The following is a 25,302-nucleotide window of genomic DNA, read 5'->3' as shown; positions in this document are numbered from 1 at the left end:
GGAAGATTCTTACTTTTTCACTGAACGGAATGGCAAGTCATTTCCTGATCTGACATAAATTGTCTCCTTTATTAACAAGTTGAAGCTTTTCAAAGTGCACATACAAAACGGCAATCATCCCACTTTCCTTCTTTGCGGAGCTCACAGCAGAAGGCTGCAATCCAAATGAATAAAGTGCAGAACGTGGCACTGCTTTGGCAACTGGACGGAAACTTTACTTTGCGGTTTGAGGACCTGCAGCAGAAATGGCCGCAGATCACTTTTCTCATCGACCCTTCTAATGCAGAGACTGACTGCCTGAGATCCCCGCTTGTCACTGATGAGGCTGCGAGCAAACCGGAGATGATTGAGCTGAGCTGGCCCTGTTACGTTTTGGAGGAATGTGCCAAGGGAAAAATAACCGTGTGTAAAAAGAACCGCTCTCAATCTGCTGTTGATGTTCTGCTCAATATATGTCTGCGAGTCGCTTTTTATTACCTTGAAACACGTAAAATCAAGGCATCGGTCTGTTCTGAGCGACACTCACGTAAAGGAACTGCTCAGAGAGGCTACAACTGAAGATAAACCTGATCTGCAGAGGATTACTAGAAAAAAGAGATGCCAGTAATCCCACTGAGATCATCATCCCATCACTGCAGCAAGGTAAAACATTCTTGGATGTAGTTTGGAAAACACACCTGACTGAGCATGCTTGTGTGAATATTTTAATATTCCATCAATTATCAGTTTTTCATGCAAAAGTCAGTCATTAGTTTTTAAATGAAAAAGAAAAGTTATAAAAGTAAAACATTTTTACTGAAGGTCAAAATTTAATGTATGCTACACACATCTGAAATGTAATGTATTTAATGTTCATCATTCATTCATTCATTCATTTTCTTAACCGTTTTATCCCTTTCGGGGTCACGGGGCTGCCGGAGCCTATCCCGGCCACTTGTGGGCGAAGGCAGGGGGGACACCCTGAACAAGTCGCCAGTTTGTTGCAGGATAGAATGTCCTCACTCACACACCCATTCACTCCCGCACTCACACCTATGGTCAATTTAGAGTTGCCAATTAACCTATGAAGCATGTTTTTGGATGGTGGGAGGAAGCCGGAGACCCCGGAGAAAACCCACGCATGCACGGGGAGAACATGCAAACTCCTCACAGAAAGGTCCCCCATTGATGTTCTGTTTTTAATGTCCCCCAGCCGGGACTTGAACCGGGGGCCTTCTTGCTGTGAGGCAAGAGCGCTAACCACTGCGCCACCGTGCAGCCCTGTATTTAATGTGTTTATGTGAATATGATTTACTCAGACAGGATCCTCTGTCCAGATGTTTGTGTATTTGTTGGTGTGTCATTGAAAGAGGAATATTGATGAGTTATAAATAATTACCTGTTAATTACTGTAGGATAAATAGTGAAATATTCAGTTTTATAATCGTAAATCTGACTTCAGAGGAGTCAGTGCCTCACCAGCCATTAACTTTACCGCACGTCACTGAGTAGTTGTGTTTGTTAGAGAGAGGCAGAGAAAAGAGTGAGATAGGGAGAGAGGTGCCTGTGTGTGTGGAGGGGGTATCTGACCTCCAGGGTAGTCGCTGTGTTAACTCTGGCTATGCTGCATTAGATGTGTGTATTGAGGGTGGACACTTTCCTTTAAATAAACACAAGTACAATACTTGCTGTTGTATTGTAGGGAGAGGAGTGTGTTATGGAAAATAATATGGCTTTAATTGCGTGTTTGTGTGTGCGTCTTGGCAGGTCAGTGTGTGGTGTGGCTCTTTGACAGTTAAATATTTCAGCTCTTGGTGTCAAACTTGTTTCCAACCCCTGATGTAGAGCAAACACTCTCAATACCAGTCAAATCAGGCAAAATCAAACATCTAGGTGCAGCTAAACTACACCCTATTACTGGAAAAACATACAGGACGATCTCACCCGCTAAGCCATCCTGCCTCTGTCCCTCATGGGCAAGGTAGCCATGGTTAAAATTAAAATTCTGCAAAAGTTAATTATCTCTCAATCTCTCAAAGCATTAGACTCATCCGTATCAAGCACAACTACTTTCTTGCGAATAGATTACAATACATCTTAAAATAGTTTAAAAAAAACAGAAACAGACTAATAGATGGACTTGAAACAGGCGTTATGTGGAAAGATTAACCTGTCAGATCTACCATTTATAAGCCAAACATTAAAAAACAGGCCTGCTTCCAAAGTAGTAATAGTAACAGCCTACTAGATCACTTAATTATTAATAGAAGATTCATAACACCCCAGGAACCTCAACAAAACATGGAATAAACAAAGTCTTGGAATACCAATAACTTAAATCTATAATTATTAAAAAGTTTAAATACAAAGACAATTACCTAAAACTACCAGTAGTCAACTTCTCATTTAATACAACTCTCTCCAAAGTATACAAACTGTTATGCAACCTAGATAATAATATTTCAATTCCAATAACAAATTGGGATGCACACTTGAGCAGCAGCACAGATCAAAGCTTTTGGGCAGAAATTTAAACTGACAAAAATATCCAAGCAACTAATCCAATTCAAAACTCTTCACAGAATTTACTACACTGTACTGGAGAGAGCATGTTGCATGCATGCATGCACCAACTCCAATGGGGTCCACTAGCGCTACCGCTTTGCCTCTAGATTTCCTTAACTCCCCCCCCCCCCCAATTCTTCAGTGCCCTTACCCCTTGTCTCAAACATCCCCACTTCTTTTCCATCCGGTCAAACAAAAAAAGGATACAAATGTAATTAATATAAAATTTAGCCTGAATTGCAGAAGGGGGTTTATTAAAATGCACACCTTGTGAGTCAGAAAATCCACAACCCTGTGTAGTAACAATAAAATATATATCCAACACAAGATGCCTTCAGCTCCAATCTGTCTGCTTAGCTGTTGGACAAGTTAAAAAACAAACAAAACAAACAAAAAAAAAGAAGGTAGCATCAAGGGCTTTGCCTAAAGCCCACACTGCAAACCCTGGTTATCCATGTGCCAGTCCCTCTGATCGGAACATTGCAGGTTCAGGTTGTGTGACTTACCAAACCATAAAACCCCTTCAGGACCTTCATTGGTTAAAGGAATTATATTTCTATATATCTATAGCACATTTAATAGGACAGAATCTAAATCCTGTATTTTTTATTTTTCGAGTTTTCTCTAAAATATCTAATCATGTTGGTTGATACAAAAAGTGATGCATCCACTTGTAGACGAATAGATCCATGTACGTCTTTTGTTTTCCTTGTCTGAGCTCACATCTGGCTCAGAACTGTACAGCTGAATAGGGGTCTTCATAAAATAGAAAAAAAATATTTTACAAATCCCCAAAACATTACTATGCTTTACAGTTGTTTTTCCGCCCAAACATTGTCCTGAGTTCTGCTGGTCACATAAATAACCTTAGGAAATCTGGAAAGAATAATGTACACATAACATTCATGTTTCTTTTACTGCAAGATATCCTTTATTATAAAATGCATTTCTGAGAGACTGGAAAGCGCTGCTGTTTTGCACAAACACAGAATCCAACCACTAATCAGTGGCTTTTTTACACTCAAACCCCCTTATGGTCTATGGAACTTAATCACTGTCTTAACTGCACACATTCATTAACATTCAATATGTACAAAAACATGACTGTGCAGTCCAACCTCACTGTCATACTGTTGCAATATATCTGCAGCTGGGGACAGACAGGACATTTAAAAGCAGTGATAGATTTGAAAATAATTGCAGTCCAAAAATGTTATGAATTTTAATTAAGAGTCCCCACAGAAAGCAGAGATTACATTAAGCTCTTATTGTTCCAATTCACGGTTCAGCCTCAATAAATCTTGGAGAAGTTTCATGAAATTATAGGTGTTAGGTTGAAAAAGGGGGAAAAGTTTTACAAGGAATACATTTCTATACTACATTGAAGAGGCTTTAAAATGTCCCCAAACACATCCCACTATTTCATTTGAAAAGCTCCCTGCAGAAGTGATTTCACAAACCTTAAAGGTTCGCTGCATTTAGACTGCTTAGATGCAGAAACATACAAACCAAAACTGAAAAAGGCTCATTTCAAGACTTGGAGGCATTTTGATTTTGAGAAAAACAAATAAAATGTGGACTTTTGGTGGCGCTTTAAATTCAAAGAAAGTGTACCTTTTTCTCCATTAAGGAAAGCATAGCTGATTTAGTGGAACAGCTTCAAAAAATAAACAATAAAAAAGAGGAGTGAGGATACAACAAAACCGTGATCAAGGAACACTCGTATTGCCAGATCACTGTTAAGATTATTGGACATCATAAAAAATGTATAACAGGTCATTTTCTGTCAGTTGTCAGCAGTTTAACAATTTTTATATTAAGTCTTCATTAAAAAAAACAAAACATCTAAAGTTCCTCAAAACAAATAACGGAGCTGTTTTTCACTCCAATCTAACTGGATAGATTGTTCAATTTTTGCCTTTGAACAAAGTCACTGTGACCACACAGAAGCCATTTTTGAGCTGTGCGTGCATGTCCTACTGAGTTTTGGTAGACATTTTCTACAGCAGGGTTATTTCCAAGTGCTGCACCTCAATGATTTTCTGTCCTTCTCGAACCGCAAACCTTTTCTCACTGAACTGTTTTAAAAAGCGTTTCCGGTGGGCGTTTAATTGTGATTTTGTTCTTTTAAGATAAAATAAAAAAACCTTGTCGTAGAAATTCGCCTCTGAGCACACCGCCCCCCCTTCCCCTCCCCGTTGCTGATAGTTTAGAGCAGGGAGCTTCTGGCCCACCCAGTTTATTTTTTACATCACAAATACACTATTTTGTGATTTTGTTTTTGTCACAACAATTTGAAAAAAGAAATTCTCAGAAAAGCAACTTTGAGCTTAATTTTGTCCCTCCAACATCAAGAAGGGGCCACAAGAACATGTTAAAAAAACAAACAAACATACAATTTCATTGGAGTTGGTCTTTGTAGTAGAACTTTAAAAAATGAAACAATTATAGAAAACTCTTTTTAAAATTAGATGATTACAATTGCTTTTATCATCTCCTCTGTAGGTGGTTTGTGTACTGAATAAACAAGAACCAAAGGTTGAGTGTGGTTAAAAAGACAGACTGGACTAATCTCCTATGCATGACATGGCTCATGTGATCCACAGAAATACCAGAGACTGGGGCAATCCCACTCAGTGGCCATATCGTACACAAGGTTTCTTCTTGTAGCGTGAAGGCTTTGTTCCACTGTTGTAGCCAAGGAGCTACTTGGACAACCACAGCAATGCACATCCATTAAACAGCTGCTTATCACTCCATTTTCACACTAAAGGCCCTTTTTAAAGCACCCCATTAATCAGGACTGTGTAACGCGCAAAAAGTTCAAGCTGGAGTTGTGTTTCTGCTCCTTCCTTTTCTTTGTTCTCGCTTGTGCAGTGAGATGTTCAGTTGGTGCTTACTGCTCTCCAGAGAGCTGAGTGGAAAAAGCCTTTTTATAAAGAAGCCACACATTCCTGCTCCCACTGAGCCACAGAAAAAGATGAAATGAAGGAATGACAGGAGGAGCACCTTTTTTTGTTTCATTATGAAGCAACGCCATGAATTGTTTTCATCAAACTGCAAAACAAACGATAAAAAGTACATTTTAATGTATAAAAATTATAGCCAGCTATATTTTCCTTAATGGAGTTAATCATTTTTGAAGTATGGCCACAGTTTAGAAAGTTATTCTCTAAAATATAACAGATAGCAGATTTATTTTTTTCCCATCTGAGTAATGATCTAAACTGCTACATATCAATCCACTTGAAAATTACATTTTCTTATATTATAAATTTAAAAATGTGCCAATGCCTAATTTAACATTTACCTTCTGATGACCCAAACATGTTTGTTTTCTTGAATTCGAGTCATGGTTTTCTCTCAAGAGGTGTGTCCAGGTGAACGCCATAAGTCAACTTCAAAAATCACCTGGATGAACCAGAATCAATACTCCCACTTCAGGGGCCTCAAAAGTAGCCGGCATCTGGCGAAAATTCGACACCTGTGATTGAAGCAGTTGCCGGAAGCTTTTTGATAGCAAAAAAAAGTTTCATTTAGCCCCAAATTAGATGGTCTGTTAGCTCTTCTATTGGTGATTTTCTTTAAGGCTCCTCCTCTACTCACCACTCGTGAGGTGCACAAGCGCATGCAATATGTGAACATGACCCACAGAAACAATATTCTGTATGTGATCTAAACTAAAAATCCAAGTTAACTCAAGTGATTTCTGCCATGATGTTTAGGTAGATTGAAAGAGTCACATTAATAACGACTGTAAAATAAGGAATTAGCCAAAAATATGATCAACATTTTAAATTATACAGTCTCTGGCCCAGTAGTTTTTAAGATAAACTTGAGTTTTCCCTTAAAACTAACACCTCTGAAATCATTTAATGTCTTTCTTTCATGAAGCTCCGTGGGGGATGTTTTGAATTTTAGATTGCGATTTAAAGATCATCTTAGGTGAAAATCGTGTTTTGAACATTTTCTTGTGACATTTTTAACATTTTTTTTGTCCTCTGGAGAAATAAAATGAAGCATACAATTGCATTTCTGAGTATTTCTTTATTTAAATTATTGTGAATCACGAGCAGACAAAATCTGCCGGTTGAAAAAAAAAACCTATTTATCGCAGATACACTGGGCGGGCCAGAAGCTCCCGACTAGATCAACAAACATCTTTTCTTTCCTCGTCCGAGCTGCCATCTTGCTCTAAACTGTACGGCCGGGTAGCTCCAACATTGTTTGCCATTCTTGTGCACCGGTTATGTTAGGTTGGGACCGGTGAATGGTGGACAGAATGGGCCGGTTTGCTCCACGTCAAAAGTCCCTCCCAAAACTCAAAGGTTATTTTTAACGAACTATAGCCGCTCTGCAGAAATTATGTCCTACAATATAACATTAATTCTGGCTAAAAACGGCATAATCCAAATAAAAAAAACACTAGGAACGCTTTAAAAATAGATTTTAAAAAAATGATCAGAGTGTGACTTTAAAAAGCAGTTCATATGGATCTATTGTCGTCACTGTTAACCTTTTTCTTTTAATACTAAATTAGTGTTTAGCAGATCCACATGTATGCATAAAACTTGATTCCCTCTTACATTGCTTTGCTGGATTGCAGATTCCAATTCAGTGTTTTCCTTTTTTTCCTTGATAAATATTTGAATATATAAGGAATTTCAATTTTTTCTTCAGGAAGTAAAAATAATAATCAGACATAAATCTCTCTCTAGTTGATACGAACTCTTCCCGCTGGCCTTTGATGGGCTCTGAGACATTTTTAAAGCCGAAACAGGCATGTGGCTCCGCGCAGCACTCTCATCGATGGAGGAAGGACAGCCTCTCGTGCATGCCTTTCATGTTGACTCATTGCTCTGCTCAAGACCTTGAGAAGACACCTCCCACTGCGCGCAAATCTTCAGGAGTGATCTCATTCATCAGTGTCACTTTGAATGAGACACATTCAACATCAACACACACGCAGACGGCAGAAGTTAGCTTTCATTAAATATTAAAAGATTGTACTATCTGTGCAGCAGCTTTCGGGGTGCAAATGGAGGTGATGCACAAAGTTAAGTGGCAGGTTGAACTCAAACATGTTAAATGTCAGATGTGTGAATAACCAATGCACCACCCAGCTCTTACTAATAAAAACAGAAATCATTAGTTTTTATAGATTTCTTCAGTGCAAAATGATAACATTTAAATGTAAAGAATACATACATGATACAGGAAAGGCTCATTCCATTCATAGGTTCATTATTCTGACAGCAACTTTCTTTTAATTCAGTTGTTTTTCATCTGTCTGCAAGCTTCTTCCCTTCAAGAGAAGATAAACACACAGTGCTCCTCCTCTAAGGTCAGTTTCTGTTATGGAGACGAGACGCATTAGATCATATAATAATAAAAGAGCAGAGTGAGCAGGACCTTCATGTTTTCCTAGAAAACGAAGAGACACGGACGCAGTTCATTTCTGAGTGACCCTGCTGATGGTGAAGGATACAGGGTGGCAGGGAGCCATGGGCAAAGCATGAATCAATACACGGGCATGACCTGCCTGCAAATGAGATTTTGTTTCTATAGACCAGCAATTGATGACAAGAAAACTGTGACAAGGGCTGAAAGAAAACGCCGCACTCACAAACAAATGTCTCAAAAGCTGCAGAAATCAACCCAGCAGGGATTTGTAGACATAAAACAATGCGTAAAGTGAATGGGCTTTATAAATCAGCCGCTAAAGATGAACAACTGCATGATATGTGGAACACACAAGCAGAAAAAGAGAGCAGATCCCCACAAAATCAGCCTCTAAATAGATCCCAAACAGGATAATAAAGTACTGGTACATTACTCCTGTAATACAGGCAGGGTGATGACAGCCTTGGATTTTTCGATTCTTCAGGGACTCCAAATATTAGTCTGAGTTTTTCAGTTGTTCTGACAAGCCGCTTTTTGCTTTTGTTCCACCATTTGACCCAATAAAGCAAAGTACTGCTTTATGTCTGTACTTAAGAATGTGTTTAGTCTCAGGGCAGAGAGAGCCGAGGTTGAGAGGGAGGCTGCCGCCGCTCAGCAGTTGGCCTCTGCACACACGAGTATGAGGAAAAGTATGAGCCGGTCTTTGATGGCTTGCCAGACCAAATTAGGCTCTTGATGCTAACATAAGAAGACACATATTTCAATGTGAGTGGGTTAATTAATGTCGTTAGGGAGACTCAGAAGTAATATGAACTTCTGTCATGCAGGTGTCAGTGAAGAGAAACACATGCTTTTTTGGAAAATTCATGATCAAATACAGCTGGAGATAAAGAAAAACTATCCTCTTCATGACAACAAAGCTTTGAATTTTGGTACATAAACCTCTTCAATCTGGTCAAATACTTAGATTGATACAAGCCTTTATTATAGTTTAAATCAAAACAATTGTATGTCAACTCCCACTCCAATCATCTTTTCTTCCATTTTAAAATTGGTATTTCAATTGTGATTAGAAATTCCCCTGAGTTATGGGCAGGACCGATGGCCCATTTCCCATCATCCTTCTGTGCACACGCTCTCCCACTAACTTACAGCCCCCCCACAAACTAACATTAGGGATGCAACAAAAATGGTGAGCAATATTGGAGCTATCCAGCCACACGGTTTAGAAATAGGGATCTTGTGGTCCACCCAGCGGTTTTTCCCTCCTTTTGTTTACTTTTAGAAGACAGTGACGTCACAAAATAAGCTGTAACTAGTACGGACACTTTTGGAACAAAAAATATTGTTTGAAAATAATTCGCACTTGCTTTTTAAATAATACTTTAGAAAAGAAAACGTTGTGTCAAACAACTCTAAAAATGGCATTCATTTGGGTTCAGCGTGAAGCAGCCGCACGCGGGACAGGAGCGCGCGCCGATTCCGCTGCAAAGTGGCAGAAAGCTTGTTGACGCAGCCCGTCCCCAACAGCAGCGTCGGTCAAATGCATCAACCCAGCTGCTGTGGTGCATTTATGAGCTTTAAAAACAGGCGTGAAGAATGACGCTACCCACCGGCGTGTTTAGACGAGCTTTTGGTCCACGTGCGAAGCCACAAATCCTTGGTGTTATTTGTCCAGCTGTCTGTCTCTGCTCCCACTTCTCTTTCCGCAGCTCCTTCTTCACTGGAGTCTGTCTTCACGCGTGGGAGACTGGTGGGTTTCTAAGCAGCTGTATTTTGGGATATGTTTGTTTCTCCCGTGGAGAGGTCCGTCTGTCTGAGTATGAGTGAGTAGGAGCCCAGTAGCAGGTACCCCCCTCCCCTCCCCTCAGACACACAAACCCGCCCTCCATCCACGCACACTGTCACACCCCCACGGTGCCTTCACGGCGGGAGGCGCAGAGGGAAACTCGGCCTTCAGTGGAGGATTTCTCTAATCTTTGCGAAAATAATCGCTTTGCAAAACTATTGCTATATGTGAGTGGAAACCAATAACATTTACTTAAGTATTATTTTTTAAAACAACATTTCATTTATTTCAACTGGATTATGCTGTTCACCTTTGAGTAATTTGATAGAACACAGTATTCTTGCCCTGCACAGTGGACTGCAGTTGTTAAGTTACTTAAAAAAATATTTTTACCATTTATTTTAGGATGCACAAACAATATCATTGTCATCATATCATATTGTCATCATATTGATAAGCTACGCAGCCCCAGACATGACATTAAAAACAAAAAGATTGTTCTTTCAAGTCAGCATTTTGTGCGAAAGATAGTAGACTATTTTGTGCCACAAAATACTTTACTTCTTTACACAAAATACTAACTTCTGCACACAAAATACTAACTTCTGCACACAAAATACTAACTTCTACACACTAAATACTAATTTCTGCACACAAAATACTAACTTCTGCACACTAAATACTAATTTCTGCACACTAAATACTAACTTCTACACACTAAATACTAATTTCTGCACACAAAATACTAACTTCTACACACTAAATACTAATTTCTGCACACAAAATACTAACTTCTGCACACTAAATACTAACTTCTGCACACAAAATACTAACTTCTACACACTAAATACTAATTTCTGCACACAAAATACTAACTTCTGCACACTAAATACTAATTTCTGCACACTAAATACTAACTTCTACACACTAAATACTAATTTCTGCACACAAAATACTAACTTCTACACACTAAATACTAATTTCTGCACACAAAATACTAACTTCTGCACACTAAATACTAACTTCTACACACTAAATATTAACTTCTGCACACAAAATGCTACAGTTTACATTCCTTATCAATTTGAGGAATAATACTAAGTTGTCAGCTGTCATTTTTGGTTCTAAAGCCGAGCCAACAGCACTCTGCTCCTATGAAATTCACAGGAACATAAAACAAAAGGGTTTAAGTGTGAGTTATTTAACCATGAAATATTTTGCAGGAGAAAAATTCCTCCTCTGACAGATCAGACTGACTTTATGCACCGTGTCTTGCTTCCGGACGGACTTTAACACCCACATCACTTTGTGTTTTATGTGAGCTGATACAGTCCAGATATCTGTTCAGAGTTTAAGATAGAATCATCCTAACTCTCAAGAGTAGAAATAAAAAACACACTGAAACAGAATTGAAGCTGCAACACACATCTTTTTTGGACTCCATCTTTTCCTTAAAAAACAATGTACACGTTTTTTATTGCTTTTTGAAGCCAATCTATTCCAACAGCTCTGGTAACGTTATTTATTACCATCAGACTCTCTTCCACCGATAAAATATGTGTATTTACTATTCACTGAAACATGACCAAAAGCTCATATACAGATGAAATTCATTTTCTGAATCACGTATGGCCGTTCCTTAAACTTCGTCTGGATCGTGTTACTCCACGCTATGTCTTGTTGTGTGTTCCCATGGCGGGCTGAGTTGTTCAACCATCTGCTGCAGCATGTGGAAATGTTTCATTCCAGGAATTCAGAGTTGAAAACCATTTTTCACCGAGCACCTGAGCCCCTGCTCAGCTTCGAACATTTCACTATGATAAATACTGGATCTAAAGGGGGGAGGGAAAAAAAATCAACAAGCAGATTTTTGTAACATAGCTGAACTGCACCTCAGTGCTCTCCGGGATGATTCACTTTTTCCAGGTGCTCGGAAAGCAAAACAGTGGCCATAAAGAAGGAGGGGACTGTGCACATGTGAAAAACCAGCTGAAGGGGTCAGAGGGGCACATACTGCTTCCTGCTGGGGACTTTTTGTGATTCAGAGGCAGAGTTTTGTCATGAAATTGGAGCAGAAGTGGATGCATCCAATGCCAACACCAGTCTCAATTACATGATTACCCAAGAAATCATGACACACCTCAGAGACTGAAACACCCTGAAGTTTGTGTTTTTCCTCATTGGTGTGGTTTGAAGAGTTACTGTTGGACCGGAATCTCTGGGGAGGGAAGAAAAGGTGAAGAACCAACAAAACCAGAGACATTGTGGTGAACTCTTTTAGGTTCAGAGGACTGTTTGTGATGTGCTGGCTGCTGGAAACACATTTCAACGATAAGTCAGTGCCAGACTACTTTTGTACAGATATTGTTTTATAGTAAAGGACAAACAGTGCCCGATGGAGCTGGTTCTAGTACATCTAGATCCTTGTGAATTTCAAGGACTGTTAAACAAACGTCCACTTTGCAGAAACATCAATACATATATTTGAAAACTAGATGTATAATGCATCTTTTTATGCAAACTCTAATGTTCTTGTAACATAAATATGTGCCTCCTTCTATTGTAAATGGAAGCTTACAAAAAATGTGAGTTATCTGTTCATTTTTTCCTGTTCCAGTTAAATTGGCTGTTTAATTTAGGTTCGAATCACTGTTTTAAAGCTAACATAGATATGTTCCTCTAGCAGCCAAGTCTTTAAAATCTAGTTCCAATCATCTTTTATGGTAAACGTGTGCCCAATGGCCTTTTAATTATGATGATGCTATTTTAATCTAAAAAGTAAAAAAAACGGGTAATTTTCTAGGACAGTTTCTGCAGAAACTGCAAGCTTTTTCCAAAGGCATTTATTTGTTTGCTCTTAAATCTTACCGATCCAAATAAAGAAATACTCAGAAATACAATTTTGGGCTTAATATTCTTTATTTATGTCCTCCCTCATCAGAAAAATCCCACAAGAACAAATTAAAAACACCAAAATATGTTTTTTGATTGCAGTGGGCTCCATTTTGCCACAAATACAACACGCAAAATTATAAATATATAAAAATCTGTCCTGTCTGAGTTGAGACTTTAGCAAGCTGGTCCAACTGGCAGGAAAAAGTGAAGGAAGGGTAAACTGATGGTAGAGGAACGGAGAGGTGTGACAAAGCTCGTCCATCCAACCACTGGCTTCCTCTCCTGTCCCGATAGGATCAGATGGCAGCAGTGCTCTCTTCTCTCTTGCATGTTCTCATTTTACCTTTTTCTGTTTTCCTCCCTGTCTCTGCTGTACTAACAAACACGGAGTTGATGTGGTTTTTGCTGCTAATGGCGCACATTGTAAAAACCAAAGCCGATCAAGCTCTTGTGTTCCTCACAGAGCTGCATCAAAGGTCACACAACAACAACAAAAAAGCTGTTTTATCTGAGTTTTTGTACATATTTGTATAAAATAAGGATTTTTTTAAACATAACTTTTGGCTTTTTTTTATTTTCTGGCATGAAATTTATTTGTGACATAAATTATTTTAAATCTATTATTAGTTAGTTCCTATTTTGGGTTTAAAATGTGCCACAGACCTTATACGTTTGTCAACTCATTTTCGGTCCATGCCATATTATGTGCACTAGTGAAAATATTTTACATTGTCAGTGTTTTGTTTGTCACATTTGGAATCTTGTGGCATCTTTCATTAGTTTGAATCCACACAGATATAGGGGGGGGGGGTCTACAAGCCAATCTGTTTTGCATATCGTGTATTTTCTCTGAAGCTGCCCATTCTTCAGTGAGTTCAATGCCTGTCTGAGAACATCATCCCAATGAGCTGTCAGATTAGGAGAACTATCTGTTTGACCTTCCAGCCTGTGCTTTCAAAAAAACACTCGTCACTTCTTTAAAGTCATTTCATTAGATTTCCAAACGACTTATCTGGCTTAGATGAATTTTGACAAAAGCCAGAAGAAAAGACAGCATCTTTAACGAGATTGGAAGCAGAAATAAGGATCCGTCTTGTGAATCCTGGGCCAACAGTTAGATTTTTCAAAGGAGTTTAGTCTTTATTTATTATGGTAAACATGTTTGCTTTGAATTTCTGTCTGCTGTAGCCCATCCTTCATAAAATTTGGTTATTTCAGTCGATTAAAATCCCAGGAAGTTCAATATTTAATCCAATTCAGACTTTGGATTAATGTTTTTTTTGGAGACACACCACTTTCCTTAAATTCAAAAGCTAAATTATAAGACTAAACTGTTTTTCTGCAAAGTACATTATCTTTCCCATCAGTAAATCTTAATTAATGGATGCATTGATGGACTGATGCTGCATCAAATTTAAGGACGACACATCTGAAGAGCAGCAAGCTGACGTATTCCGTGTCCTGGTCGCTCCAAAGACGCTTCGGTGTCACGGAAGGTAATCTCTTCGTTCAAAATGTACGTTTGCATTGTGTTGCAATGTATCAATTTAATGCAATTTATTCAAAAACATGTTTTGCTTCACTAAAGATGAAAAACAGTGATCCATGCAGAAAACACACACTTCCTAACCGGGGGTAATGTGTGAGGGTTTTCTGTTTTGCCTCTCCTGCCGTCATGCATTATGTCGAGAATTTGGAAAATACATATATATATATATATATATATATATATATATATATATATATATATATATATATATATATATATATATATATATATATATATATATATATATATATATATATATATATATATATATATATATATATATTTATTTTGCCCACAGGCAGCAGCTTAATGTAGGAGGGGGAAGAGAAAAATCCATTCTAAATCAAAATGAATGTACTCTGGAGAGGGGGGGGCTAAAGTCAGATTTTAGAACAACTTTCCAGGCAAAGGGCTTTGTAATGGAGCCACGCGCCATTAAACACCTCAAACTGGATTCATCTCCGTCACGGCAGCAACAAAGATGAAGGATGGATTCATTCAACAGAAGGAGCAAAAGCCTCCTAAAAAAAGCTTGTTAATCTATTTTACATTTGATGGAATTTTATAGGTGAAGCTTTTAACTTGTAGGAACCATTGTAGGAACTGCTTGTACTCCATTAGTGTTTTATAACAGCACATCGAATTAGGCTGTTTTGTCTGCCACACTCTCAGTTGTCTATTTTTCCATATCTCTGTCACTTTATTGCCAGCAATCAAAAGCAGACAATTTAGGAAATGGATGATCAAATCCCCTGGGGGTGGAGAAAGATTCCGCTTTTATTGCACACATTCAGTTTGTTCTGGATTGCAGACAGGTTAACGGCCACACTTAATAAACATATGTCACGTTCGAGACTCTCGAGGGACACTGGCAGAACATGGAGGGTGACATCCCTTCTGTTGTGTCAGGCTGTAATAGGATGCCAAGTCAGAGAGGTAAGATGTTCAAAGATGCATCTGCAGCCCCTCAGGAACAGGTTCACCTCAAAATGCAACCAATGCAGATGTTGCAAAGTAAAAAAAAAAAAGTTGTTTTGCACACAGAGATGCAAATGACCTAATGCTGCATTTTGGGGGGTTGTGTTTGTCTGTAAAGTTACTCAACAAGACCATCTCACTGCAGCCCTTTTGTGCATGCATGAGCGCGCTGTGCTTTCACGATGGATAAAAGCAACGAAGCTAGCATCTTGGCTCACCATGCAGCTCATCTCATCCCAATAAACACCATGTGACATGACCTCAGCAGCTTGGAGGACGCCCTGAGGACCAGCCGGGAGACTTTAACGACAAGTTTTTTTGTGCAAGAACATGTTTGATGTGCTGGACTTGAAGCAGGACCGACAAGGTGGAGAACATTAGCTTCCACTGCTGGAATGAGAAGGAGTTTACCAGATGGATGGATGTGGTTTCCCTCATATTTTTATGAATGACTAAACTTTTCACCTTTTAAATCAAAAACAGAAAATGGTGTCTAGTGGAGAACTAGGGGAAAACCTTAAAAAGCAGTTTCCAAATTAATAAACTAAACAGACCCACTCCAATTAAAAATGGTCTTTTAGGTGATTTTAACGTGTTCTTGTAGTATTTTTCTCTTGATGGAGGACACATATAAAGAACATCAAGATTAAAATTGCATATCTGAGTATTTCTTACCTCAAATCATCGTAAATCAGGGCCACAAGCTTCCTGCTGTGCTCAATTCCGATGGAACCACTTGCAGACAACTGGATCTATCAACGTCTTTGTTTCCCTCGTCTGAGCTGGTCTCTACCTCTAAACTGTACGGCTGGACAACTTTAATATTGCTCACCACTTTTCTTGCACCGGCAATTCTAGCTTGGGGTTGTAAGGGGCTGTAAAATAGCGGGAAGAAAAGTGTAAACAAAGGTATGATGTGGTATGAGGACAGGCTTACTCTGCACCACATTTCTACAAAGCTACTGCAGCTCTGCAGAAACTATCTTTTGGATTTTGGCTAAAAACTGCATAATCATAAATAGAAAAAGCACTGGGAACGCTTTTAAAATAGATGAAAAGATGATCTGAGCGGGATCTGCAAGATAAATAACTTAATTTGGCAACATGGAGTCTGAAGACAGGATGAAAAACAAATTCCAATTCAGGGGAAGAAGTAAGTTAAAAATAATGCTGCTTTCTCTCAGGACCATCAGTGTTTTAGTTGTAGATGGAGAGGCTTCCATATATCTAAGTGGGGATTTAGGAGGTGGATTACTTCCTTTTTATATTTAAATTTGGTTTCAACTTTCAGAATGACTGACATTTTCAGAGTTGGTGACAGTACTTTAAATTAAAAAAGTAGCTAAAATCCAACAGGTGTTGGGAAAAGGTCAAAACCCTTTAAAGAAGAGAAGTGAAGGGAGGAGCGTTTTCTTCAAGGAGACCAACTTATCAGCACATCTGCTGTCATGGCTGACATTATCCAAAGCTCTGCTCACTGCAGGCGAACGGGATGAATGTCAGAAACACTCCCTCGCACTCTGTCAGGCAGAAGGCTCCATGACGAGTGACGTTAACGGTCTGTGAGCGAAAAGAAAGCACAGCAGCTTTTATTGCTGCTGAACTACGTCCTCCATGTATCCGGGAAGCCTTTGTGTCTGGATGGCAACAGGTGCGACGATGCTCTTTGCATAGTTTTTTTTTTAACTTCCTGCAGTAAGCAGGCATTGTTTGTCCTTTAAAAGGTCCTCCGTGAGTTCCTTTCCACATTTTCTTCTCATCTTTAACGGCTCTCATCCCCCCGGCGTCCTCCCGAGGGGTTCCAGGACTCCACATCAATGGGTGGAGTCATCATGTCTTTACTTCCCATGCAGACTGTGCACAATAGACCAGATCCCACTGCTGTAATGGGCTATATTTAGTGAACATCAGACAAAGGCTAAACAGCATGTCAGCTGCATTAAGGCTCCTACACATCTACACTGCTTTAAAGAGATTTTTCTTAGGATGAGTGTCTCAAGATTGTTTTGCTCCACAGCTGATCCTTCAGTGGACGCCTGTAAACTCAAGTGAGGTTTTCATGTACCTATATTACAGAAACATGGCCAAAGCAGTTGAGGGACATTTTCTGTAGGAGCATCCCTTATTTTTCATGCGTGTGGTCTTGCATCATGTGAACCCACTGCCACCATCATTCTCCTGCTGCTCAGAAGGGCGCTTCCACTGCAGGAGAACGGACAAACGCAGGTGAAAAGACCCTGTGAGAAGGTGTTTCCCGATCTGATACCCTCCTCAGCCTGCCACTCTACTGGGATTGAATGTTTCTGATTCAGGCAGTGCGATGGCTCTACACTGCCATCTAGTGGGAAAGGCAAGGAGCCTAACAACAGTTCATAACTTGAGTGTTAGTATTCTAGACATAATTTAAAACCAAGCCAGTTACAATGGCATTTATGCCTGCAAATAGTCAAATTTAGCATGGTATTTTGGAACAATGAAAGGTAAATAAAGATAGAATAACAACAACTACAGTAGGGAACAGTGACACCAAAAGCTTTTTTTGTGTGGTTGTCACCAAGACACATAAATTCAATATGACAAACATCAAATGACTCATCTTTACGTCTTACACCGACTATAGTTTTGCAGCTGTGCATTCAAGAAAAAAAAACAAAAGAAAAAAACACCTAAATGGCACTACGGCAGTCTTGGGCTGTTCTTAAAAAGTTGAGGTTGTAATTTATTGGTTTCCATGACAACAGATAATGCAATTGCAAACATACACCATAGTACCACTAAATGTCTCAAAGAAAAAGATTTATATTCTGTTAAATGAAGATTTGCTTTTACATTTACGTAATCAAAAGGAATTTATATTTTTTTTCTTTCCTTTCTTTAAACGTAAATTTTATGATTGTTTTTAATCTTTGCAATGTTATGTATTGTGATTTTAATGCATGTTCCTGCTTTGTGAAGCACTTTGAATTACTGTGTGCAATACAGAAGAACTTGCCTTGCCTTATGTGTTGAGCCAGGGGGCAAATTTGTTAAACTGAAGCATCAATTCCAGATAAAGACTAAAACTGCAAAAGAAGAGGAAGCATGTTCTCCTGAGCATTTAAACAGATGAAATCTAACTGTTATTTGGGAACCATAGACATTTTGATACTATCATTAGAATTTTTCTTAAGGGGCAGGCTTCAAAACGCTTGTTATTACACAATAATTATTTATTAAATGCATCTTACTGATTGTATTATAATTACTTTTGTTTGAAACAAATTTGAAAAAAAAATGTGGAAAAAAATAAACATGAAGTTAGGAATTTTCCTCTGTAAATACTTTATCAAATAATGTTTTGAAATTTCAGGTAGAATAACTGAAACAGCGGTAAAATATTATTAAACCATTTGACACCACAGTGACAAAATGCTAATTTGCTGCTAGCATTTATTTGAACTATGAGATAAAACGGTTAGAGGACAATTTAAATAAAAATTACTTTATTTTTTTTAAATAAATGCATTTTTACAGTCAGGAAAGAAAGAGCATCATGACATGCATCACTGCTCCAGACACTGAAGACGCACGAAAAAACAATATTAAGAGGAAGCAGAAGAAAGGAAAAACATTTTTTTTTAAATGTAGATTTTTCTCAAACCCCAGGCTCTAATGCAAACATTAAAACAACACACTGTCCTTTATAGGAGGAAAAAAAAACATGATTTTGTTTTTTAAAATGCTGAAATGCTCACATTTATCGCCAAAATGTAAGAAACCAACCTGCTTTCAACAACAAAAAAAGAAAAACAGGACATGCTAAATATGAAATTAGAAAAAGAAAATAATGGATAAGAATCTTAAACCTGGAGTTGAGACTAGTGTCATATATATATATATATATATATATATATATATATATATATATATATATATATATATATCTGAAAGCTCAGTTAGACCACAACATTCTGAAAACTACACATGATGACAAATGGCTTCGCCCCTTTTCACTGAAACAACTTCCAATTCAGAAAAAAAAAAACAATACAATTCTATAAAATGTTTGTGTTTTTTTACATTAGTTACAAAAAAAAAAATAACACTTCATTTCTTAATCCTTCATCCTCAGGGAAAAATGTTTGCATATTCATTCTTCAAAGTGTGACCTTCTGCTGGTGTGTAACGACAACAAAATAATACTATACGGCGTGAGGAACAGATTCCCATGAACGTCGGCGGTGCTCAGAAGGACGGATGGCGTCCCTCCATTCACCTAGTATAAAAGCACCTCATCAATAACACACGTGTGGTTTCAGATCTTTGGGTACCACTTAAAAAAATCCTTATTTAAGAGCATGTAGCCCCGTGTCATTAAATAAGTCATGCTTGGCCTGATTGCTTGGAGCTTTCTTGGTAAATTTGGCATTAAGGAAGCTGGAAACCAGACTCTCAAACCCACACGATGTGAATCCTGGTGCAATGAAACGGTAGCATTTTCAGACATGCTCAGTTATTTCTCAACAAAGCTAACAATATGTTATCTATCAGTCCATACGTGTTCATTGGGGTCATTTACCAGAAAAAGACAAATATTCAAGAAAAAAAAAAGAGAACAAACATCAGAAGAAAAATAACACAACAGCTTATTTCATTTAGAAAACAAAAGTTTATATGGCGGAAGTGCTGAAACATAACTTCAGAGTAAAACTCAAAGTGGATGGAAATGCAGAGCTGCAATAAAATCAAACAACATTATAAAGACCTTTCATGATAAATAGATAACTTCATTTATGTCTAGCGATGTATTAACAAGTTTTAGGAAACACTTGTTGAGCTCATTTTCTTAAAATGGGACTGCAAGATGAAAAGAAGAAAAAGGAAAGAAACTTTTCTAAAATTTGGGTCAAAGAGGTGGCCATAAATGTAAGCTAGAGACCTTTAACTTAAGAGTAGAGAAAACATGTAGTGTAAAAGCTTCTGCTTAATCCCAGAACTTCATTTTAGATGTTTCCACCAAAGGATTAGAGCAGCAACAACCAACCTGGTCAGTTTAAACTTATTTTGACCAGGAAACCTGTAACAATAAAAACTGGTTCATTCATGGCAGATTTCATGCTCCTCTGAAGTCTCCAGAGAAGCCTCAAAACACTGAAAATACAAAGAAATTGAATAAAAATAAACCCATAGGCCTCCACCTTCCACCTAAAGCCACTGCCCTCCTGCTTGCAGCTTCCACTGACCTCTGCCGCCATGACAGGTCAGACCCAGCCGCTGGTCAGTTTGTAGAACATTTCCTCGTCTAATGATTCGTTCTGGTCCTTGGCGCGCGTCGACAGGAAGATGTATCCACCGATGAACTCGTGCACCACTTTGCAGTCCACTTCAGCGCAGATGAAAGCGAGACTGGGCTCATCTGCAAACTCCACCGTCACCTGAGCACACAAAGGCACATGGGTCCGTCACGCCGACAGCAACAGAACCTGGTGTCCAGCACCAAACCCAACGGAACAGGAAACATCCACTTCCAATAAACTCAAGCAGCTTTCTGTAAAAAATATTCTCACATTAAAAAAATTATCTACTGATGACAGATTTCAACCACTGCCCTGAAACAAAAAGAAAAAATATGTGCAACTTTAATCTATGTGAAGAGAAATGTCAGAAAAGACAAATTTGCAGAATCAATGTTAAAATCAAAGTTACGTTTATACATAAATAGCAAACCAAGTATCGTCAGAATGTCAAAGGTTTGGCCAAACGTACTAGCTCTGTCCAAATGTACTCACTATCTCCTGAAACTTTTCCAGAGGTCTCTGTGAAAAACCAGTGTGCATTGATGCTCACTAGACTGGCGAATATAGACCACAATGCATTGCATTTGAACAATTTGTTGTTTGAGACTATGCATTAAAGTATTTTTTATAAATCCTCTAGGTTATCATCATCAGAACACAGTGAATCCATCAATCATTTTCACAAAATGTTTCTTTTTGTTTGGTTTTCAATCCTAAATAAAAATCATGTTTTTGGTTTTTTAACATGTCCTTGCAGCATTTTTCTCATAATGGAGAACATATGTAGCGAAAATGAAGCTTAAAAAAACTGCATTACTGAGTATTTCTTTTTTTTTTTTAATTGTTGTGAATCAGAAGCAGATGAAATAATGCTGTTGGAAAAGGTTTGTAGTTGTGATGTAACAACCAGCAGGTACAAGCTTTCTGCTCCATTCCGATGCATCCATTTGTAGACAAATAGATCCATGTCCGTTATTGTTTTTCCACGTCTGAGCTGGAATCTGCCTCAGAACTGTAAGGCTGGATAGCTCCAGTATTGCTCAACATTGTTTTCTTTTACAGATAATGGTTGGTTTGGGTTGTGAGGGGCTGTAAACTAGTGGGAGGAAGTGTAAACAAAGGGATAATGGGAAATGGGGGTAGGCTTACTCCGCGTCACCAGTTTTTATTTTTAATGAACTCTTGTTGCTCTGCAGAAACTATGTCCTAGAAATTTATGTTTTTTTATTTAATCTAAAAACAGCATCATCGATTAAAAGTTGGGAACGCTTACACAACAAATGAAAAGATGATTGTAAAAAATAGCTATACAACCAGCATGTGTCTGAATTGCATTCAAATCCAGGGCCCTGCCCAGTCCTGTTCTATATGGTCTATTGGTGGTTAGCAGTAGTGAGGGAATGTGGACATAACCACCATCATCCCAACAATTCATATGAGAGTCAAAAATGCAGTGATTCTAAAGAAAAAACGTCTTAACGGTCTAATTTTGTTTATCCTAATGCTTGAACAGCTGATGATGTCTGTTGCTACCATCGAGTCCCAACGCAACAATGTATATTAAATATAGGCATCAAGGTCCACTGAGCTGCGGTTGGCAAAAATGAATGTGCATCATTGGAAGACATTGTTTTAAATCCGTTTTAGAATCTTTTCGTGTATCATAGGAAGATGGTGCAGTCCAGTACCATCTTGATCTCCCAGTTGACATTCCACTGTTTCATGTTGCTGAAGCGCCAGGTCTTGATTGCATCTCCAGTATGAGCGTCCATCCGAATCAACCGATTGTAGGTGATTCCGATCAGCTCTTCCTTCTTTCCACCTTGGAACCTGAAAAAAAAATAGAATTAAATGTCAAAAAAGGGACTTGAATAACTAATAAAAAACAAACTTTAAAAAGCAAACATGAAAACCGTACTTTGCAAGAAAATGAGTGATGCCAAACTCTGGCAGAGATTGCCACGCCTGGATGAAGCGCATCTTTGCCTCAATGAGACTCATCTGAGCCACGTTCTGGTGGGCTTCAAGGATCCGGGCTGAAATCTGGAAAATCCAGAAAACGTAGCAAGTTTACGACAAGCTCACCTCAAGTATTCTAACCACATTACCAAAAATACCCCATCACCAAGCCTTCAATCCAAACAGCACTCAAATCCACACAAACCCGATGTGAAAAGGAACCGTTTTAGTTCACCGATTCCACCAGGATGCAAATAACCAGAACACCACCGCTGTGTTTGTTTGCATCATACATCAGAGTGGGGTTAAACGGACAGATTCAAGCGCGAGTTTAGGAGCATGTGAGCAGAACTTTGGACATCACTGATACAATAAATGTGAAGAGAATTAGCACAATCAATTTCTAGAATGCAGTTTTAAATAATGAAGTAAAAAGATGCAACACATCTATCACTAGAGGTCTATGAATAGATTTAAGCAGAGTATCAGCTGCATCAAAACAAAACTGACAGTTTAAGCGTGTTTAAAACTGAAATCGATCTCCTTTTGTCTTTTTTTTTTGTGTTGCATCTTTTGTTTCTTAGATGCTGGAAGCGTACTAAAGCAGCAGGCAAACTACAAAACACTTCCACTCTAAGGTTACGGCTTTGATGCTGGGAAGTCGAGCTAAAAGAGACAGAAGAGGTTCACACTTCCATGCACTTATCTGGGAGGTGAGGGCACCCAGTGGACATTTGAACTCACCAAGTCCCTGATATAGCCTGGCTGAAGAGGAGAGGTAGGGATGGAAAGATGTACAGGTTTGACAAAAAGAGAAGAAAAAAAAAAGGAATGTTGGAGAGCAAGCCAGCAAGATCTCACAGTGGAGGGAGAAAGAATAATAAAATAGAAATCAATACAAGCAACTGTTGCTGCAATACAAAAAGAACAGTTTGGGCTAAAGGTGTCATGCAACTTTTAGCAACAAGGAGGAGAGTAGAGCAGCATTTGGAGAGGGCAAAAGCAACAAAAGACAGGAGTACACAACAGCTACAACACTTCACAATATGTCAATGTAAGTAGAAAATCTGGGGTATTGATTATTTCTGCTTAAATGTATTAGATTTCTTAAAGGGATGTCCTGAATAATGTAAGACACCCTTCATACACAAGGTGGCAGCATACATCCTTTGTAACAGACGGAGTGTTTCCAACAGCTCTCCTTTCAGTAAATATGTACACTGGACCAGAAAGGCTCTGTTCCACGTCATCTACAAAAAATCCCTGAGTCTGCTTCTGCCTGGAGCTGCGGAGCGGAAGTTTACTCGGACAAATCTTACAACAGGAAGTCCAGTTTGAGGGAAGATGGGGAGGGGTTGTGACTGACTAGAGTTGAGGGGCTTTTCCCAGACAGCTTTCCCGCGCAGCATTCCCGAGTAAGGCTCATATCCGGATGTCCCCACGCCCGCTACACAGGAAGGGTTTACAATGAGTCTGAGCTTCTAGGTAATTCAATCTTTTAGTATCAGTTCTGGAAATAGTCAGTTGCCATACAGTGTGTCTCTTTCTTTCATTGCCATAAAAGTTTTTTTGTTTTTTTGGGAACAAATGACATGGAATTGGCATCCTTTTAGCCAAAACTGTACAATTTCATGAAATACGTTAAAAAATTTGTAAAAGCAAAATAAAACCACAGTCTTAGTAATTGAATCTTTAACTGACTGAAAGGTTCAGCATGTTCTGTACATCGATGGTCCCCAAACCTTTTCAGACCAAAGACCGGTTTAATGTCACAATATTTTCCCAGACCGCCTAGACGAGGTTAAAGTAGGTGTCGGATTTTTTTATCTGCATCCTCTGTAAAATATCTGCAACTAGTTAAACTTTGTTTGTAACTAGGAACCATTAAAATGTGATATAGATTTTCCTTAACCCTGTGACTGTCAAAAACTTCAGCCTCATACGACTTTTAAAGTGCGATGGATAAATAAAAAGAAAAAAGAAAAACAGTCACTAAAACTGGTATTTTATAAATATGATAGTAAATGTGAATTCCCCATCTGAACAACTTTATTCAGCAGTAGGTTGCTGAATATTATGAGATATAATTACGGTGTTACAATTTTCATAAAGTAAAAACTCTGTTTTTGTCTGTTAAATGAAGCTTTTTTTTCTTTATAGTCTATGGCCGTTCTTCCGTTTCCTCCCTGGCTCTTTTCTGCGGAGAAATCATTTCAAATACATTTGTATTTGTTAACTTTGCTACCTCTGGGGTTTCAGTTTAGCAGTCAGCGCTTTAAGAAAGTACAGACAACACACGACCAAGCGGCCGGACATGCGTCAAGAATGAGTTGGATGTGGTGGAAAGAATCCAGTAGTTTCCCAAAATAAAACTTCCTTCCGAATTAAATTATAAATATAATGAGAAAAAACGTTTTTTTTGTTTTTTCTTTCTGTGACCTGGTACCAACTGTCCCACAGACCAATAACGGTCCACAACCCGGGGGTTGGGGAGCGCCGCTGTTTGGCTACAGGCAGCAAAGCTGATGTAAACATCCTCCAGGTATTCATTTATGGTTCAGCCCTTTATAATCAGTTCTCAAACTGAGTCCGGATCTCTCTTTTGACATGCGTGTGTGTGAGGATGCGGTTGGGACAATTTCGGACTCATTTTCGGTACCAGCCACCTCCTGACATGCCCCTGGCCCACGTGCAAAATCCCCCAAAGCTGCTGCAACGTGAACAAATGGGTGAGGGAAGCAGCAGCCTAACACAGCGGTGTGTGCCGTGTACTCAGCTGCTCTAGTGTGTATACACACACACACACACACGCAAACAGGTGCACACTAACACATAAACACACATGCAAACACACAAACGCAGATTTGCTTGCACGCAAATCTGCCATGCCCACTGTGAAATCTGACATT

The 25,302-nt window shown here is 38.7% G+C and overlaps 2 protein-coding genes across 9 annotated transcripts in view; both read right to left on the bottom strand.

The window, feature by feature from the left end:
• Window positions 1-9,824, bottom strand: part of stxbp6 (syntaxin binding protein 6 (amisyn)) — a 65,207-nt gene extending 55,383 nt beyond the window's left edge. The window contains exon 1 of the mRNA XM_004082197.5: window positions 9,561-9,824. The gene's annotated coding sequence lies outside the window, so the exon portion shown is untranslated. The remainder of the gene's footprint in view (window positions 1-9,560) is intronic.
• Window positions 9,825-18,623: 8,799 nt separating this feature from the next.
• Window positions 18,624-25,302, bottom strand: part of fermt2 (FERM domain containing kindlin 2) — a 38,037-nt gene continuing 31,358 nt past the window's right edge. For 2 of the 8 annotated variants that reach the window (XM_078941079.1, XM_011490247.4), the window contains 5 exons: window positions 23,138-23,158; window positions 22,353-22,477; window positions 22,123-22,264; window positions 20,381-20,572; window positions 18,624-20,288 (listed from right to left, as the gene is read on the bottom strand). In XM_078941079.1, the coding sequence (XP_078797205.1) occupies window positions 20,399-20,572; window positions 22,123-22,264; window positions 22,353-22,477; window positions 23,138-23,158 (462 nt within the window). In that variant the 3' untranslated portion in view covers window positions 18,624-20,288; window positions 20,381-20,398. Of the gene's footprint in view, window positions 20,573-22,122; window positions 22,265-22,352; window positions 22,478-23,137; window positions 23,159-25,302 lie in introns of all 8 variants that reach the window. The other 6 variants (XM_004082198.5, XM_011490246.4, XM_078941080.1 and 3 more) reach the window with 3 other exon arrangements.

The sequence above is a fragment of the Oryzias latipes genome, chromosome 22 (genome assembly GCF_053564925.1).
Source record: "Oryzias latipes strain Hd-rR chromosome 22, Olatipes_Hd-rR_3.1".
NCBI lineage: Eukaryota > Metazoa > Chordata > Actinopteri > Beloniformes > Adrianichthyidae > Oryzias > Oryzias latipes.
The sequence above is the reverse complement of the archived record's forward strand: the minus strand, read 5'-3'. Positions and strand labels throughout refer to the sequence as shown.